The sequence below is a fragment of the Pistacia vera genome, unplaced genomic scaffold (genome assembly GCF_008641045.1).
Source record: "Pistacia vera cultivar Batoury unplaced genomic scaffold, PisVer_v2 Contig818, whole genome shotgun sequence".
Taxonomy (NCBI): domain Eukaryota; kingdom Viridiplantae; phylum Streptophyta; class Magnoliopsida; order Sapindales; family Anacardiaceae; genus Pistacia; species Pistacia vera.
In genome coordinates this window covers 136,158-157,050 of record NW_022196688.1, presented here as the reverse complement: position 1 = coordinate 157,050, position 20,893 = coordinate 136,158, and the positions used below count along the sequence as shown (strand labels likewise).

At 38.3% G+C, this 20,893-nt stretch overlaps 2 protein-coding genes across 2 annotated transcripts; both read left to right on the top strand.

Moving 5' to 3' along the window:
* Positions 1-1,648: 1,648 nt before the first annotated feature.
* Positions 1,649-20,834, top strand: LOC116117542. Its single transcript, XM_031403553.1, has 2 exons — positions 1,649-2,030; positions 20,006-20,834. Exons 1-2 carry the CDS (start codon positions 1,649-1,651, stop codon positions 20,011-20,013), a joined length of 390 nt encoding a protein of 129 aa, XP_031259413.1. The 3' UTR covers positions 20,014-20,834.
* LOC116117541 (protein POLYCHOME-like) lies at positions 20,054-20,568 on the top strand. Its single transcript, XM_031403552.1, has 2 exons — positions 20,054-20,294; positions 20,354-20,568. The coding sequence occupies exons 1-2, from the start codon at positions 20,054-20,056 to the stop codon at positions 20,566-20,568; spliced, it is 456 nt and encodes a 151-aa protein (XP_031259412.1).
* Positions 20,835-20,893: the final 59 nt, after the last annotated feature.

Sequence of the window (20,893 nt, the reverse complement as noted above, 5' to 3'; positions counted from 1 at the left end):
GTTTCCTGCACCTGATTTTGGGTCCTGAGTTGCTTTTGTTATATGTTATCATAAAACAGTGGGAGAAAGTCAATGTTCTTATTTGTGTCCTATGAAAGTGTTGGCTTACAAGTAATTTTCTTGCACACTTTAGCATAACTTGTAGCTTGAAGGATGTTAATAATTGTGTACTGTTACACTTGTAGGTACTGTCACAGATTTGCTGCTTACCTCTATACGAATAACGAATTTGAGTTTAGAGTTTAATAGTTCACTCTACAGTTTACAATCATTCACCTTTAGTTTGTTTTCATTGGGAATGCTATTTCTTTATGTTTTCCATTTTAGCTTCCTGAATCCTTAAGGTGAAGAGAAATACCATTAATGATTCTGTGACTTGGTATGTGATTCCATCTCCGGTGTTAAATTATACTTGTTGCTGTCTTTGAGGAATCTCCTAAAAATGTTGTCCTTGAGGAATCTTCTTATAATGTTGTCTTATACTCTGATTAGCTCTTAGTGTTTCATTGTCTATTGCTGAAACACTTGCAAGCAGAATTCTTCGTGGCACTGAATATGGAGCTGTTGACCCTGAGTTTTCAGAAATTGGACAAGTATTCAATGCGAGAGGGAAAAAAAAAAAAAAAAAGGGAGAGGAACAACAGGTACAGTATCTAAAACTGGATGAAGTTGTGTACAATTGTCTTTTGGATGTTTGCGTCCTAAAGTTGTGTATTATTCGGTAATAAAAGATTTGGGAAGTGATTCAACTGTCAGAAAGGTATGAGTATTATAATGGCCTTTCACTGTTTGAAAGCAGGAGTTGATGTTGGCCAAATATGGTCTGGATGGCGATGAGATTCTTGTCTTGTGAACACAATCGGCAGGGACGGCCATATGTCACCTATCGATATGGTCAATGGACATGCAGTAGTAACTCATGATCCATTTCACTACTTGTACTTGTCAGTATTAAGCTAGATGTGCAAGTCTTTAATCGACAACTTATGGATAGTTATTTCTGTTGAATGAGCTGCACAAATTCAAAGAACTGAAATGGTCAATTACATCAGGTGTGGAGTCTGGAATGAGGTTGGGTTCTTTATAACGCAAATTGAATTTGACCCAACAGAAAACCATTCCCAGTTGTTTTTAACATTTTTGACATCTTTTTCGGGCCTCAAAAGCCAAGTTGACTATAATTTATTACTGAAGTAAAATCTGGCATTTTCTCAGAAAGTTATATCATAGGTATTGCTTCTACTGCATCGATTCTGTCCAGAAATTTAATTACTCAAGTCCCCGAAGCATTAGATTGTTTTCCTAATTGAATAATAATCTTGTATTAAAATTTTAAACCAACACATAAACGTATAAACAATGAAAAACAAATAAAGGGGTAACAAAGTCATTACCGAGCACAAAATTTGAAATTCAAAACATCCTCGCTCGCACGTGCTGAAAGTTTTAAAATTTTTAAATACCGCTCACTTCTCCTCAATCTTCATCACACGCAAATTCTCTTCTTTATTTTGTTCTCCCTTCTATCTCTTTCATTTGTCCCCTTCAAGGTAATTTCTGTTGCAAGAATAATGTTTGGAATCCTAATTTGATTTTTAAAAATAAATAAATAAATAAATCTTTTCAAAAGAAATCAACAAGCAAAAAAATGGCGGAGTCACATGGAAGACTAGTGACGGTAGTTGATTTTGCGACCCTCTACACTCAGAGTCAGAGAAGGTCTGGAACTCTCGGAATCCTAAGAGATGAACCAGAACAGAGTTCAAATCTTTTGGAATCTTCAGTCACTCGAGAGGCTAATACGGCGGCGGCGCGTGGACAATCGATAGGTGGAGGAAGAGGTGGTGGGTTGGGGACCCCGAGAAGCGAGTTCGGCCGTGGAAGAAGAAATTTGTACGGATGTACGTCGGCGACAGGTGGACCAATGGGAAGAGAGAATACGCCGATAGGAAGTGCTCGGAGAGGATCTTCTGTGTTTACCTGCTTGGTACCCGAGGAGGCCTCTAAGGGACGTTACTGCTGTTGTGAGGGTAACTTTCTTGTTATCTTTCTTCTCGTTTAATTTCATTTCCTAGAGTCTTAGTTGGTATGTTTGTTAATCTTGGTGGTTATGTTGCTGTGATTTGAACTGAATCTTGACTTTTAGTGTTCAAGTTTTTTGACATTTGATAACTTTTCTTATGACGTATTTTGGTAATATTCCATAAATTACGGTTTTTCTTTTTCCATTCGCTTTTGTTTGCATCTGATTCGATTTGTGTGTTTTGGGTATTAATGGGATACGTTAATCTTTTCGTTTTCATTCAATAATTATTTGGGTTTATGATGCTGGTAAATCTAGGGGAAGATTTTTATCGCTTATCTACCCTTGATTTGTCGCAGAGTTGTTGATTAAATAATGAGTGATGCTATGGGTACTAACGGATGGGTACTAATCTGTGTACTAACTAAAGCATAGTATCCGTACTATGCGTATAGTACCCGTACTATGCTTTAGTTAGTACACAGATTAGTATCTATTCGTTAGTACCCAAAGTATTATTCTTAAATAATTGCTATTTAGACAGTTTTGTATTATTTTCAACATGTGTTTTCTTTGTGTTAAAGATATTTATCTTTTTAATCACGTGTTATACTTGTTTGAAAGAGATTCATTCTCTAAATCATGTGTTTTTGGTAGTGAATTAAATGACATGTTGAGTTCTTGGCTTCGTTTGGTTCAAAATTTGGGGGTTTTGGGAATTTTTTTTTGAAAAAAGTTAAAAAAAAGTTGAATTTAGCAGGTATGACGATGTAGAATTTATAAATTAATAAAATACCCTTTACGTTTATTTTTTTATAAAATACCCCCTATAATAAAACATTAAAAGTTAACAAAAATACCCCTAACCCACCCTCAAACACCCCCAGCCGGCGACCACCACCAGAGGTGGCCGGAGTCGCAGTATGGGCGCATGACCGGTTGGATCTTGCCGGTCATGCGTCGCTATGGCCTTTTCCGGCCAGATCCACCGTGGATCTGGTTGGAAAAGGCCAGATCTGGCCGTCTCCTACCAGATCTGGCCGTATTTGCTCTCAACGACGACCAACAAACGGTCGTCGTTGATGGTCAACGACGACCGTTTGTTGGCCGTCGTGACCGAGTGTTACGGCCAAAGATCTGGCCGTCAACGGCCAGATCTTTGGCCTTAGATCTGGTCGGAAAAGGCTAGATCGGCGCACTACCGGCCAGATTCAACCGGTAGTGCGCCATCCTACCAGATTCCGGCCATTTTCTGGTAGTGGTGGCCAGAATCTGGTAAATGTGGATTGTTGGGGTGTTTTTGTAATTTTAAAAAAAATATTTAGGGGTATTTAATTAAATTAACAAATTTAGAGGGTTTAAAAAAAATTAAATAATATTGAAAATAGTATTCCCAAAAATGAGAGATTTTGGATATTTTACTGTTTAACTTTTTTGGGAATATCAAGAGTAGTATTCCCAATCTTGAACCAAACGGAGCCCTTGTGTCATAAATTCCGTAGATATTAAAATTCATTAGGCACAACTAGACAAAGAGGGCCCGTGCTCGCGGGTAAACAGTACCCGCATCTAACGAGCAGGTATGGGTATCTCTAAATATTACCCGTTTCAAAATTACCGGTACCCAACTCGTTCGTGAAAATTACGGGTGGGTCGAGTAATACCCACGGGGACTCGTACTTGAACTTAAACCCAAAACCATTTCTCACACCCGCAGCCAGCGGCGCCCAGCACCACCAGCCCTCAATCTCTTTAAGACTCTCACACAGCTCTCCATCTCTCTCTCCTGCAGCTCTCCATCTCTCTCCTGCAGCTCTCCAACTCTCTCAAGCTCAACTCTCAATCTCTCTCTCGCAGCTCTCCATCTCCCTCATGCTCAGCTCTTAATCTCTCTCATGTAGCTCTTCATCTCTCTCACGCTCAACTCGTCTGCTCTCTCGCGGTCACGGTGTAACTTTCAATCTCTCTCTCTCTTTCTTCAGCTCTCAGTTTAACTTGAATGTTTATCATTTATTAAAAAATAAATAAATGATAAATATTCAAGAGGCTTCATCAACTCTTGGCACGAGGTCATAAATTTTAGTAATAATTATTTCTTGGAGAGGGGTTAATAATATTACTATTTTAATGCAAGGCTTTCGTGGTCATAAATGAGTTTTCCTCCTACTTCATCCCTCTCACAGCAGCAGCTTTAGCAATAGCACTAATCTCTGCCATCTTCTTCCCTAAATTCCATGCCATAAAAATCGCTTCAGAAGACTAAAAAATATCATGCCACCTTTCCCCTGAACAAGTACTTAATTATTATAGGCTCTTTGACTTAATGATAGACCTTTCACGCAAATATAAAACCTAGAGATTGTCCTCTTTCATATGATTTTGTTTTTTGCGGGTTGACTTGTACCTGCACGACAGGTACGAGTTATGCATTTTCAAACCCGTGAAAATTTTTTACCCGTACCCACCCATTTGCCAGGTCTGGGCAAAATTGATGATTGTCGATTCATTTCTTCTCACAGTGTAGTTGATTGCTTGTGCTTATTCATTATTATCACTAGCAGGACAATAATGCGAACTTTGCTTTTATATTTTCATTTCTAAATTTGAGTTGCATGGATGTTGCTCGGTTAATTCTTTGGATGGCGTCTATTGTGTGTGGTTTTTCCTTCAAGCTCGGGCCAACGTGAGGATATAGCTTGGCCTAGAATGATTTTGACAACTATGATTGATCAACCCAACATAAGCTTGTCGAGCCGTAGCTCGACCTAGCATAAGCTAGTTGCGGACAATCCCAAGAATTAATCAATAAATCCCCAGATTACTTTAGGTCCTGGATATTGTGGAAATGATTGGATCAACAATTATTGTTACGCGATCATAGCGCTCAATCGCAAGGATATCGGAATTGTGATTTAAATCTTTTGTAATCCTCTTAATTTTGCTCTTTCTTTTATGTAAATCTTGTATATAAACCTCTTAAAACAATGAGGAGGGGGATACGAATTCTGGATTAAAACTACATTGTAAGCTCTCACAACATTTACACAAAACACAGTGGACGTAGGCAGTTAACTTGGCATTATCATTCACTCATCGCTGATTACCTATAATCACGCACACATCAATTTCGATCCCAACAAGATCGATCGAATCTCACTAGTTGATCCATATTTTTGTATCAACATTTTGGCGCTAAAAGGAGGGCATGAACCTCTGCCACTATTTCAAAGATCTTGGCAAACGTTCACCACGATTTACCTATCCCAGATCAAAATGGTGTTCATCAGATCAAGAACTACCACCGAAAATCACAAGAACGTGGAAACCGCCTACCAGGAGGTGCAACAGGAGAATGCTAGACGTTGACCACCTGTGCCGCTAGCTCAACATGCCGCAAACAATTAGGGGCAGAGACATCAAATCCCGAGAACGGCCAGTTGATGGAGATGATCAGAACAATGGTTGCACAGGTGAACGTGGTTGAGCTGAAGAACCAACAACCAATCACCCATAATCCCGACAAGTTGTGTTTCACCAACGTTACCCTAGGAGGTATGAATTCTGTAGGTTGACTGTCTGTTTCGTCGCTGCCAGGTGGCGACCAACACCACTAACCTTGCAGACAGCTTTTCATGCATGAGCGAGAGTCCCGCGGGTAAACAAATCCCAAGAGGTGACTAAGGAAGCAGTTGTTGAGGGAAAGCAAAGGCGACGGACACCACTGAGAAGCTCGGCGGTATCTCCAGCGTTAGCGTGCCGGTTTTAACCCAAGCCCAAGATAGGATCGATCTTCGCAGGCTTGCAAAGTGAGCCATGTGCGTCAATCTGCCAATGACTGACATCCCAGTTATGACCGATGTTACGAGCAATGCACATACGAGCATGATAGCACCTATCAACCCAACCATCATGACTCAACCTCATGTATCAATGCGCGTATCGGAGTAGTTTTGCAAGTGATAGACTTGCGAACCCATTTGCTCGAGGTACAACTTAATAGAGCCAATCAAGGGAACCAAAATGAAGACTTGGATCGCATGCAAATGATGCTCAATGATCTAAAAGCTCGCTAGAACAACCTAGCGGAAGAAATAGTAAGTTCCCCTTTATGGAAGAAGCTCACCAGGCCACGCTCCTACAAGGATTCAAAGCATCAGAAAGCAAGTTCAACGGGAGGGGGGACCCCAGAGGTCACCTTGATAACTTTATTAACCTGATGGAGCTCCACCAGGTCAGTGACTTAGTGAAATGTTGGTGTTTCGCAGTCACATTAGTCGGAGATGCCAAGGGTGGTACAAACGGCTCAAAGCGAACTCCATCAATTCCTGGCAATAGTTCTTCACACCATATCTACAGCAGTTTTAGGCAAGGAGACAGTTCGCAATGCTGTTCAACTATTTGAGCAATATTCGCCAAGAGCGAGATGAATCGCTAACCTCGTATTTAATGAGGTTCCAAAACAAGTAGACAAAGTTAGTTAAGGCTCTCGAAGAATCCATTTAGACTCTCCTGATCGCAAGGATTAGGCCTAACATGGAGCTATGGAAAGAGCTTCAGAGCGAAGACTATGTGAGCGTAGCCAAATTATACTAGATGGTTGCAAAATACCAACAAGTAGAAAGCTTGTTAGTTGCACTAGCCAGGAGCTTGACGCGGGGGGCTCTGGATAGGAGAGAAGATCGCCCCTCGGATAAGCGTAGAGGCCAAGATCACAACGATAGGGATCGCAACAGATTCCCAAAGAAACAAAGAGTAGATAACTGTGGAGATGGGCAACCTTTCCCATGGTATATAGAGTATACCCCCTTTACTCAAGATATCGCCCACATCTATGAGGTTTCTCGAGAGGTGAAGAGGCTGCCCGCTCCGGAAAGAATGAGGGGGGCTCCAAGAAGAAGAGATCAACAAAAAATATTACCAGTATTACAGGGATGTCGGGCACAATACAAATGACTGCTAAGCTTTGAAAGATGTCATCGAGGACCTGATAGGAAAAGGTCATTTGAAAGAATTTGTTAAGGCAGAATCAGCTCGAGAGAATCCTAACGAGCAAAGTAACTAGGTCTCAGGCCAGATACAGACCCCGACTCAACAGGCTTCGCCAAAACCCAACGAGGTCTTCGTGACTATGATCTACAGAGGACCGGATATAACAGAAAGCTCGAGACGAGCTCGCGAGCAATACACTTAGGAGGCTAGAACAAACTCGGTCTCCCGAATGATAAGTTGAGAATTGTGAAAATCAGAAGAATTTTCTTCATGTAGATTGTGAACAAAATACAACAATATATACACATTCAACAGTCCATATAAGGAAATGAAATAATCTAAATTCCTATTCTGAAGATCCTATTCCTAAAACGTATGATCCTATTCCTAAAACATTTGATTTGTACAACTCAACACTCCCCTTCAAGTTGGGGCATATAAATTATATGCACCAAAGTTGTTACAAATAAAGTCAATACAAGGACCTCTAAGTGATTTAGTAAGGATATTTGCTAGCTGATCATTTAAGCTGACATGACTAATGGTGATATAATCAGATAAAATTTTCTCTTTGATAAAATGACAGTCAATTTCTATATCCTTAGTCTTCTCGTGAAACACAAGGTTGAAGGCAATATGGAGAGCAGCTTGATTTTCACAAAGTAACTTCATCTTTACTACTTCTGTAAACTTCAATTCTTGGATTAATTACTTTAACCAAATGAGCTCAGAAGTTGCTAGAGCTGCAGCACAGTATTCAGCTTCTGCACTCGATTTGGCAACGACATCTTGCTTCTTACTTTTCCAAGATACAAGGTTTCGTCCCACAAGAATATAAAAACTTAAAGTGGAACGTCTATCAGATAGAGAACCTGCCGAGTCAGCATTAGAATATCCGACAATCTATGTATGGCTCCTATTTTCATATAATAGTCCTTTACTTGGTGTGCCATTGATATATCTTAAAATCTGAATATTACATCCCAATGACTGTCACAAAGAGACTCTAGAAACTAACTAACAACACTGACGGATAAGGAAATATCAGGTTGTGTAATAGTGAGATAGTTAAGTTTACCAAGCAGTCTTTGATATTTCCCAGTATCTACAAGAGGCTCCTTGTTTCCAGGTGAGAGCTTTGAATTAGGATCCATAGGAGAATCTATCGGTCTATAGTCTGACATCCCTGTTTCTTCTAGAATATCCAGTGCATATTTCCTTTGAGAAATAACAATATCTAAGCTAGATTAAGCCACTTCGATACCAAGGAAGTATCTAAGTAATCCCAAATCTTTGGTTTGAAAGTGGTGGATCAAGTGTCTTCAACTGTTTATGACATCTTGATCACTTCCTATAATAACAATATCATCGACATTGACAATCAGATATATGCATTGCCCTGATAAATTATGTTTATAGAAAACAGAGTGATCAGACTCACATCGAATCATCCCAAACTTTTGAATGACATTACTAAATCTTTCAAACCAGGCATAAGGGGACTGTTTTAAACCATACAAAGAGCAACAAAGTTTACATACCAAGGCAGACTCCCCATGAGCAAAAAAGCCAGGCAGTTGCTCCATATAGATTTCTTTCTTAAGCTCACTATGAAGAAATGCATTCTTAATGTCTAATTGGTACAGAGGCTAGTGGCGGAGAGCAGCCATTGATAAAAACAAGCGGACATAAGACATCCTAGCCACAGGAGGAAAGGAACTATTCCCCAAGTATTATTATGATGTAAAGTCGTCATCTCTTCAACCATAGCTTGACGCCAAATGGGATTAGTTAGTGCCTCACGAACATTAGAAGGAATAGAGATTAGTTAGTGCCTCACGAACATTAGAAGGAACAAAGATAAAAGAAATGGTTGACACAAAAGCATAATATGATGGAGATAAGCAATGATAACTAAGAAAATTATAAATCAGATGAGGGTTGCGAGTGGACCGTATACCTTTATGAATTGCAATGGGAAATTAGTCTTCAAGGGGTAGGGAAAGGAATCTAACGCAGGAGGATCAGGAACAGGAGCTTTAGGAACATCATCAAGAATAGTGTCGGTAGTCGTACCCGAAACAATAGCATCACCTAGAGGAGGAGACTTGCCCATAGGGGTAGGACTTGGAGGAATAGTAACATACTATGCAGGATGATCATAAGTAGACTCAATGTAAGGTATAGGAAGGACAGTGGAGATAGAATCACTGTCTGATGTAGAAAAGAAAGAAGAAGACTAAAAAAAGTTAAACATCATCGGATATAAAGTATTGGCAAGTGGAAAGAGAATAACACTTATAACCTTTTTGAAGTCTTGAATATCCTAGGAAAATACACTTGGTAGATTTGGTAGACAGTTTGTTGGTACTTGAGGAAAGGATATGGACAAAACATGTGCAACCAAAGATACGTGGAGGAAGAGAGTGTAACGGTTGATCAGGGAACAAAACAGAATGAGGGACTTGGTTTTGCAGGATAGTAGAATGCATCCTATTAATCAAGAAACAAGTAGTTAACATAGCGTCTGCCCAAAACCGAAAAGGAACCTGATTGTGTAAAAGTAGGATTCGGGCAGTTTAAATCAAATGTCTATTCTTACGCTCAGCAACTCTATTTTGCTGTGGAGTATAAACACAAGAGGATTGATGGAGAATTCCCTGAGATGACATGAGTTTGGTAAAAGGAGCAGAAAAATATTCACGAGCATTATCACTCTGAAACACACGAATAACAGTATTAAATTGTGCTATAATTTTGGTACAAAAAGATTCAAAGATAGAAAATAATTTGGAACGACTTTTCATTAAAAATAACTAAGTGCAACAAGAATAATCGTCAATAAACGTAACAAAATACTTTTTGGAGGTTTTGATATTTTAGAAGATTCAAAATCTTGCTCATGTAGGTATAGACCTGGCAAAACAGGTTGGGACCCGCGGGTCGACCCTATACCCGGGTAAATTATATAAGGTATGGGTCTGTATTATTAATTTCGTTTTTTAAGACCCGTACCCGGCCTTACCCGTTTTATAAACAGGTAGGCTGGGTACACCCGCGGGTGCCCGTTTTTAATTTAAAGATAAAAAGTTTTTCTCTTTTGGTAGCATGTGAGCAGACGCCTACCAGTTACAACACCTTTTGTTTGCCTTCTCTCTCTCTCTCCAAACTTAACTTCTCTTCTATCCCATCAAACTTTTTGGCATATCCCATCAAACTTTTTGGCAGGTAGAGTTGGCTAAATCTATTCACAAACTTCTCTTCTCTTGTTCATTCTTGTTCATTCGTAGTCCGCCTCTTTCCTTTCAAAATCATTCACAATCTCCATTCACCCAGCCTTTCTCACTTCTGGTTCATCAAGATACGTTGTAGAGTAGCACATTTCCATTTCTTCAAATTGTTTTCTCTTTGTGTTTCTCAAGATTTCAGAGCTTTTAAGAATTTTTCTTTTTTGGGTTTGTTTTGTGTGGTTGAGTTATGGGAAAGAATGAAAAACATTGTGTAATTTTGGAAACAAGTTTTCTTTCCTTTTTGTTTTTTCAAGGATTTGAAGATTTTGAGATTGTTCTTTTTTGGGTATTTGCTTTTGGGTTTGGGTTTGGTTTGAAAAATGGTGATAAAGATGATGAGGTGGCAGCCATGGCCGCCTCTTGTGAGTTGTGACGAAGATGTACGAGGTGAAAATGGTGGTATAGAGGATGGAGGGGTGGGATCTGGCGCATGAGATTGCAGAGAAGAAAGAAGAAAAAAGAACAAAGATTTGCTGTTGAGATTCGTTGGAAGGGTCTTAAAGTACTTTGAGAAGAAGGGTCAAGAGGAACTTCACTAGAAACGGGCACCCGCAGGTCCACCCGTACCCATGTAGGGTAGGGTGCGGGTCTAAAGTATTGAACCCGTTTAAATCGACCCGTTTAAGACCCGTACTCGTTTAGACCCGGACTGTACCCGGCCCACCCACCCGTTTTGCCAGGTCTATGTAGGTACCCATATCTTTTTGGAGGTTTTGATTTTCTAGAAGACTTTTGCACTGGAACCATAATATCTGATACTGAGGTTCACTGAGTGGACGTTCTAGCTTTAGTAATCTCGGTTTTTGGCTCTTTGAACTCTTTCTTGAGTTCAATATTTCTTCCCACATCGCCTTCCTCCAAGAACTTATTCTCGAGGAAGTGCGTATTTCTACTGATCCAAACTCTTTGATCACTTGAGAAGTAAAAGTAATATCCTAAACTATTTTTAGGATATCCAACGAACCGACCCTTCTCGGATTTAACATTCAGCTTATCAGATTTAACTAATTTAACATAAGCTGGACAACCTCAAATCTTCATATAATTCAGACTTGAATGTTTTCCATATCATATCTCATACAGTGTTTTATGGACAGTTTTAGACGAGACCCTATTAAGGATATGCATAGCGGTCTGGAGAGCGTACCCCTATAGAGACATTGACAAGTCTGAAAAACTTACCATCGATCGTACCATATTCAATAGGGTACGATTTCTCCTTTCAGACACTCCATTAAGTTGGGGTGTATAGGGAGGAGTCAATTGTGAGATGATCCCATTTTCTTTTAAGAACTCCTGAAATTCTATACTCAAGTAGTCACCCCCACGATCTGATCGTAATATTTTAATACTCTTTCCAGTTTGATTTTCTACTTCATTCTTGAATTCTTTGAATTTTTCAAAGGATTCAGATTTGTATTTCATTAAATACAAATATCCATATTGTGACATATCATATGTAAAGGTAATGAAATATTTAAATCCTTCCCTGGCTAAAGTACTAAATGGTCCACACACATCTGTATGTATGAGTCCTAATAGTTCTTTAGCTCGCTCTCCTTTACTCTTAAAGGGAGACTTGGTCATCTTTCTTTGGAGACATGATTCACAAGTTGGATATGGTTCAGAACCTAATGAGTTTATGATCTCACTTTCTCCAAGCTGTACTAATCTTCTCTCTATTATATGATGCTATAGAATTTTAGGATTTGATTCAGATCGAGTTCTTTTATTAGAAATGGTATTAATTGAAGCATAGTCATTTAGTTTTAAGACATACAAACCATTTGTATTCACAGGTTTACCAACTAAAACATTTCCAAAATGTGTCGAACATTTATTTTTATTAAACAATACATAGTAACTTGCTTTACACAAAGCAGAAATAGAAATGATGTTTATAGTGGCTTTTTCAAAATACAATACTTTAAATAAATTCAAAACATGCCCTGAAGGTAGTCTTATTGGGCAAGTCCACATGGCCTCGGTTTCAACTCGTGCCCCATTTGCCATCCTCAAAATGATCTTACCCTTTGTCACCTCAGAACTATTCTGAAGTACCTGCAAAGACATACAAACATGAGATGTTGTTGCTGAATCTAATATCTAGGACTGACTATCTGAATTAACACTTTATTCATATTCAATCATAAGACATTGGTTCGTACCTGCTTTTCCTTTCCTTAGACTGTTCAGGTATTGAGGATAGTTCCTCTTCCAGTGTTCATCTTCTCTACAGTGGAAACATTTTCCCTTTGCATTGGCCTTCTTTGCCTTCACTGCTGGCTTCTTGAAGCTTTTATTCTTGGGTCAAACTTTTGGATCTTTCTTTTGTTGATTTTTGGGTCTTTTATTGGCCCTGTTGGTGGAGGCGGCAAAGACATCCTCATGTCTTTTTCCTTTCACATTCTGCCTATGAAATTCTTGAAGCTCATTTAGCAATTCAAATTGGTTTCGCTCAATCCTATTGAGATTATAGTTAGTTACAAACGGTTTATAACTTGAAGGAAAGGATTGTAGAATCAAATTCACTTTGAGGCGGTCTGGCATGACCACCCCATTATCCATCCAGTCAACCGAATCCATTGACCATCTTGATAGTATGATCATATGAAGGTTCTCCTTTCCCTCAACTTCATGCTAAAGAGGGATGCACATAACTCATACTCAACCACTCTTGGATTTTCGCTGTACAACTCTTGTAAAGCTGTAAGGATATCATAAGCATTCAAAACCTTTTCATGCTTTGTTTGAAGTTCTCTATTCATTAAGGCTAGCATGTAGTTTCTAGCCCTCCTACTATCCTCTCTCCACTTTTCAAAAGCATCAAGCTCAGCTTGTGAAGCATCCGGTCCAATATTAAGTGGAAGAGGTGCTTCTAGGACATAAGCAATCCTTTCGAAATCTAGAACGATTTTGAGATTTCTTAACCAATCCTTGAGGTTGGGTCCGGTTAACATGTTATTATCCAGTATCTTTAGGAGAACATTGTTGGTCATTTTTTATTATTTATCACAAAGATGAAACTGCAAAGACAAATAATTTTATTAGTGTCTTGTAATATTTTAAACCTTTTATTGCATAATCAAATTAGCTTCCACTATTTTATTCGAGTCCTACACTCCCTTAAATAGGATCTGAAAATTTTCGTTGGATTAAATTTCTTGGTTAATAAAATTCAATTAACCTCACATAATAGAATTGATTCCCCACTAAGAAATTTAATCCAACGAAAATTTTCGAATCCTATTAATAAGAAAATTTTTTGGTTAATTAAATTCAATTAACCTCACATAATAGAATTGATTCCCCACTAAGAAATTTAATCCAACGAAAATTTTTGCATCCTATTTAAGGGAGTGTAGGACTCGAATAAAATAGTAAGAGCTAATTTGATTATGCAATAAAAGGTTAAAAGATTACAAGACACTAATAAAATTATTTTTCTTCGCAGTTTCATCTTTGTGGTATATAATAAAAAATGGCCAACAATGTTCTCCTAAAGATAGTGGATAATAACATGTTTACTAGACCCAACCTTAAGGATTGTTTAAAAAATCTCAGAATCGTTCTAGATTTCGAAAGGATTGCTTATGTCCTGGAAGCATCTCTTCCACTTGATATTGGATGGAGAGAGGATAGTAGGAGGGCTAGAAATTACATGCTAGCCTCAATGAATAGAGAACTCTTGGATTTTCGTTGTACTACAAGAGTTGTACAACGAAAATCCAAGAGTGGTTGAGTATGAGTTTTGTGCATCCCTCTTTAGCATGAAGTTGAGGGAAGGGGTATCAGATGATCATACTATCAAGATGATCAATGGATTAGGTTGACTGGATGGATATAGGGTAGTCATGCCAGACCGCTTCAAAGTGAATTTGATTTTACAATCCATTCCTTCAAGTTATAAATTGTTTATAACTAACTATAATCTTAATAGGATATAGCAAAACCTCTTTAAATTGCTAAATGAGCTTCAAGAATTTCTCAGAGGCAGAATGTGAAAGGGAAAGGACATGAGAAAAGACCCAAAAATCAACAAAAGAAAAGTCCAAAAGTTGGACCCAAGAATAAAAGCTTCAAGAAGCCAGGGGCGAAGGCTAATGCAAAGGGAAAATGTTTCCACTGTGGAGAAGATGGACATTGGAAAAGGAACTGTCCTCAATAACTGAATAGTTTAAGAAAAGGAAAAGCAGGTACGAACCAATATCTTATGATTGAATATGAATTAATATAGTCAGTCCTAGATATTAAATTCAGTAGCAACATCTCATGTTTATATGTCTTTTTAGGTACTTCAGAATAGTTCTGAGGTGACAAAGGGTGAGATCATTTTGAGGATGGCAAATGGGGCACGAGTTGGAGCCGAGACCATATCCAGCTTGTGAATCATGTCTCCAAGGAAAGATGACCAAGTCTCCCTTTAAGAGTAAAGGAGAGCGAGCTAAAGAATTATTATGACTCATACATACAGATGTGTGTGGACCATTAGTTAAGAGAGGATTTGAATGCTTCATTACCTTTACAGATGATATATCACGATATGGGTATTTGTATTTAATAAAATACAAATCTGAATCCTTTTGAAAAATTCAGAGAATTCAAGAATGAAGTAGAAAATCAAACTGGAAAGAGTATTAAAATACTACGATCAGGTCGTGGAAGTGAATACTTGAGTACATAATTTCAGGAGCTCTTAAAAGAAAATGGGATCATCTCACAATTGACTCTTCCACATACACCCCAGCTTAATGGAGTGTCTGGAAGGAGAAATCGTACCCTATTGGATATGGTACGATCGATGGTAAGTTTTACAGACTTGCCAATGTCTCTACGGGGGTACGCTCTCCAGACCGCTGTGCACATCCTTAATAGGATCTCGTCTAAAACTGTCCAGAAAACACCGTATGAGATATGGTATGGAAAACGTCCAAGTTTGAATTATATGAAAATTTGAGGTTGTCCAGTTTATGTTAAATTAGTTAAATCTGATAAGCTAAATGTTAAATCCGAGAAGGATCGGTTCATTAGATATCCTAAATATAGTTTAGGATATTACTTTTACTTCTCAAGTGATCAAAGAGTTTGGATCAGTAGCAATACGCGCTTTCTCGAGAACAAGTTCTTGGAGGAAGGCGGTGTTGGAAGAAATATTCTAAAGTTGGAACGTCTATTCAGCGAACTTCAGTATCAGATACTATTGTTCTAGTGCGAAAGTCTTCTAGAATATCAAACCTCCAAAGCAGATATAAGTTCCTACATGAGCAAGATTCTGAATCTTACTTAGTGGGAGTAAATGATCATGGTGATAATCCTAGAAGCTACGAAAAAGCAATACTGAATAGAGATTCAGGAAAATGGCTAGAAGCAATGGATTCTGAGATAGAATCAATGCATGCCAATCAAGTATGGTCATTTGTGGATCCATCAGAGGGAATAGTTTCTATAGGTTGCAAATGGGTCTACAAGAGAAATGTTGGCAAGGATGAAGAGGTAGAGATCTTTAAATCTCGATTGGTGGCGAAAGGTTATACTCAGAAACAAGGATTGGATTATGAGGAAACCTTCTCACCTGTAACTATGATTAAATCCATCCATATAATGCTAGTCATCGCAACATACCATGATTATGAAATTTGGCAGATGGATGTCAAAACAGTTTTCCTTAATGGGTTTATTGAGGAAAACATCTATATGGAACAACCGATAGGTTTTCTATCCTCTATTGAAAATCATAAGGTATACAAATTGCATCGATCTATTTATAGATTGAACCAAGCTTTAAGAAGCTGGATCATTCGATTTGATGACATAATCAAATCATTTGGTTTTGTCAAGAATCCGGATGAACCCTATGTATACAAAAGGGTTAAAGATCATGCCATCACGTTTCTCATATTATATGTAGATGACATACTTTTGATAGGAAATGACATAGGCATGATGACAAAGGTTAAAGTTTGGTTGTCTAAAACCTTCTCGATGAAAGACTTAGGAGAATCGACTTATGTCCTTGGCACTCGTGTCTATAGAGATATAACGAAAAAGGTAATTGGATTATCTTAGAAATTGTACATAGAGAAAATGCTAAAAAGATTTAGCATGGAGAACTCTAAGAGAGGTCTCTTACCCTTCACTCACTGTCTTCATCTTTCCAAAGAGATGGGTCCAAAGATCGATGAAGAGCTGCAGCGGGTGGTTAATGTACCTTACGCATCTGTTGTATGCAGCTTAATGTATGCAATGCTATGTATAAGACCTGATATAACTTATGTTGTAAGTGTTACGAGCAGATATCAGTCAAATCTAGGAGAGAAACATTGGTCGGTTGTAAAATCGATCCTTAAGTACTTGAGAAGAACTAAGGATCTAGTTCTAAGTTAAACATTCAAGGATACTCAGATTTTGATTTCTAGTCAGATATTGATGATAGAAAGTCTACATCATAGTACATTTTTATATGTAATGGAGGTATTGTTAGTTGGAAAAGTTCTAAACAGACAACCACAGCAGACTCCACTACAAAAGCTAAATACATTGCTGCTTCAGAAGTAGCAAAAGAGGCTGTTTGGATGCAAAAGTTTGTAATTGAACTTGGTATGGTTTCAAAACATGGCTTACCCGATAAGCATGTTCTGTGACAATACTAGAGCTATTGCACAGGCAAAGGAACCAAGGGCACACCAAAAATCCAAACACATTCAGCGCAAGTATCACATTTTGAGAGAATTCGTTGGAGCTGGAGAGATTATAATTCTGAAGACACCTTCAGCAGAAAATGTAACTGATCCACTGACTAAAGCAATGACACTAAAGCAATTGGACCATCATCTTGAGAAGATGGGTATGAAATACAACATCGAATGGCTTTTGTGTAAGTGGGAGTTTGTTAGTATATATTAGTGTATGCCCTAGAAACCATTTGTGTTGTCGGTTTTAGAGCATTTTGTCTTGTATCAATATATGATAAATAATAGAAGAAAAAGTTCTTCAATTCATATATATAAATTGCTTTCTTTATTCAGTCATCATTTAAAGTAAAGTATGTATATGAATTGTCCAGATGATGCATTTAATCGGTAAATGAATTATCAAAAGGGTTCCCTACAGAAGCAATATAATTTGGGCAACTATATTGCATAGTAGGCATACTGGATGCTTCCGAAATATATCATGAATTGATATAAGTACGGATGACGATGATTGTCATGTCACTGGGGCATTGGTATGGATTAGCGGTTGGTGAATTATTTTTCAAACGTGACCGAATAATGACAAATCACTTAGAAAAGCATGTAGTTAATGATTTATCGTTTGGTTATATTAGTGCACGATGTAGTCCTTTGACTTGAGACATTATGGTCAGATCCGATACGGATGTGTATAGTTCATACGGTGTATAAGTATGAGACTAGTCATGTTTCATACGATAAAGCCTATTTGATCATGCGTTGTTCATATGTGGAAACGAACAATGGTCAAGAAGGGATCCATTGACTCGGAAATATAGGATCATGAGTATCGCTGACTCTATTCGAATTCGAGTTCCTAGACGAACATCAATAGATGTCAAAAATCAGAATCTCTGGCCAGAGTCTATTATTAGTCATACGAAAGCAAGTTCGTGATGACGAGTTCTGGACATATTGATCGACGATTCGATAGAAGATCGAGTTTAGGATTTTGATGTTCCATGAATCTGTACTCGATCAAGATATATCAATGGAGGGACTTTACCTGCATGGTACATATGATTTGAAATGGGTTCAATGAAGTATTTATTCATCGTGGTTTAGGGACTATGGCACATTGCTAGATGTTTACCATAGTCGTTGGGCCTCCGAATAGGTTTTCGAATTCATCCAGAACAGCTCACGACTAATCCACGGTAGACCTACATGGTCACACCGATAGCCCTGAGAAGTTAGAGAAGAATAAGAGACAGAGACAGAGACAGAGACAGAGACAGAGACAGAGACAGAGACAGAGAGAGATGATTATCCGAAGAGGGCTAGCACCTTTCGAGGGTAATGACATGATTTCTATGATAATAGTTACATAGAAAATTATTTGTGACATTTTAAGGATTAAAATGGTTAAGCAATAATTAATTGTATTTAATTATTATATCTTAAAGTGTTAAGATAAATGAGATGAACTAAAATAACATTTTAATAGTTAAAGGGCAAAAGAGTAAACTTGGGGGTTGTTAATGTAAACTAGTTTAGTTTACATGGGCCCTTAAATAATATTGATTATTCAAAGGGTAAAATAATAAATACTTGGTCTCCTTTTAAAATAAGATTTTATTGGGGCATAGAAGTGAAAAACAACTAATTACAAAATGGCCCATTTATATATAAATGCAAATGGTTGCATTTTAGGTTAAGTTTTTCATTTGGTTCACTCAAAAGAAAAACAATCTCTCTCTCTCTCTCTCTCTCTTAGGGTTTGGCCACTCTCTCAAGTTGGTGTTAAAGTGTGGAGGATTCATCCTTTTGAATCTTGGCTTCATCAACCTTAAGCAAAGGAGAAGGTATAATGTTTTCAAGCTTTGTTTGAAAAAATTTTAAATCCTATTAATCCAAACCTTTCATGCTTTCAATCTACATTTTCTATCACCTCTTCATGGTTTTCTTTCAATAATGTCCAAGTGTGAAGAATGTCGACCAGACGTAAGGTCGATCGTGGAAGCTCGATCGAGCATGCACTCAAAGACTCACTGTTGAAGCCGAGCTTGGCGTCAGATCGAGCGATAGTCTTTGAAGCTCGAAACGAGCATCGAACACTAGGGGGTAGATGTTGTGTGTGTTCCGTCAAGCTCGGGTTAATGCGAGGATATAGCTTGGCCTAGAATGATCTCGGCAACTATGATTGATCGACCCAGCATAAGCTCGTTGATAGCTCGACCCAACACAAGCTAGTCACAGAAAATCCTAGGAATTAATCAATCAATCCTTAAATTACTTCAGATCCCAGCTATTGCGGGAATGATTAGATCAATAGTTATCGTTGCACGATCATAGCGCTCAATCATAAGGATATCAAAATTGGGATTCAAATCCTTTGTAATCCCCTTAATTTCGCTCTTTCCTTTATGTAAATCTTGTATATAAACTTCCTAAAACGATGAGGAGGGGGATACAAATTTTGGATTAAAATTACATTGTAAGTTCTCACAACATATACACAAAACACAATGGACGTAGGCAGTTAATTTTGCCGAACCACTTTAAAAGTTCTCTGTCATTTACTTTCTGGCATTATCATTCACTCATCGCTGATTACCCGTAATCATGCACATATTAGTTCCGACCTTGACAAGGTCGATCGAATCTTGCTGGTTAGTGCAGATTTTTGTATCAACAGTGTCAGAGCGTTCCCTTCTAGTAAACGTTTTTATATTGTTTCTGTATTGTTTTTTGGCCATGAGAATCTTCACGGTGTCCTGTGCATTAATGCATTCCTGTTTGGTGTTCTGCATTGTTTAATTTAAGCATTCAACAAATGACACCCTGCTGACAACCTACTTGAAGTGCCATAGAGCCATTGTGTTTATTCAGAAATGCTCGAGTCAAAGATATCATTGGCCTTAACTTGAGTCAAAGTAAAATCCTTTTGGCAGTCCATTGTTATAATTCCCCTTTCCATTTGGGGCTTTCTAAGGCCATATATAGAGATTTCTAACTCTGGCTTTCATCAGGCGATTGAAAGGAGATGAGCTCGCTTGGGAGCAGCGGAAGGTCTACAGATGGAAAGTCCAATGTCTCAGGACCAAAGAGTAGCTGATTCCCCTGAGCCACTGCTAGGTGCTCAGCTAGAGCACAATACTTCAGTGCTGAGACATTGGACGTATATAGAGATTTCTAACTCTGGCTTTCATCAGGCGATTGAAAGGAGAGGAGCTCGCTTTGGAGCAGCTGAAGGTCTACAGATGGAAAGTCCAATGTCTCAGGACCAAAGAGTAGTTGATTCCCCTGAGCCACTGTCAGGTGCTCAGCTAGAGCACAATACTTCAGTGCTGTCACCAAATCCAACTTTCAATAAGAAGCATTGTCCCCCACTCCTCCTAAGATTTTGCTTCAAATCATCGCAAATCAGGCTGGTGGAGAGTTAGAGTCTCTCACACCTCAGAAGAAACTTTTGAACTCAATTGTCAAAGTTGAGAAAGTCATAATGGAGGAATTAGGAAAACTGAAGAGGACCCCAAGTGCTAGGAAAGCTGAGAGGGAGAAAAGAGTTGGCACATTAATGTCAATGCGGTGAAAACTGAGAGCAGAACAGTAGATGCACACAGAATCCTCCAGATAAAGAGCAAGTTCATTGGAGGAATTGCCTGACCCCACCTCAGCATCAATAATATCTTGCTTCTCACCATTTCCAGATGTCCCTAAAGGACTAGCGAAGTGATATGTTTGCTGTTTCTAACAAGTAGTACTACTTCCTCTTCTCCCTCTTCCCAATGAAGCTCTTTTTTCCTTCTGCATTTGCATATGCAACCTTGTAAATAGTTTCTTTCTATGAAAGATGAAATGGGACACTTGAGATTGAATTCCCATTTTTTATCCTTGTAAAATGTAGTCAATTAAGC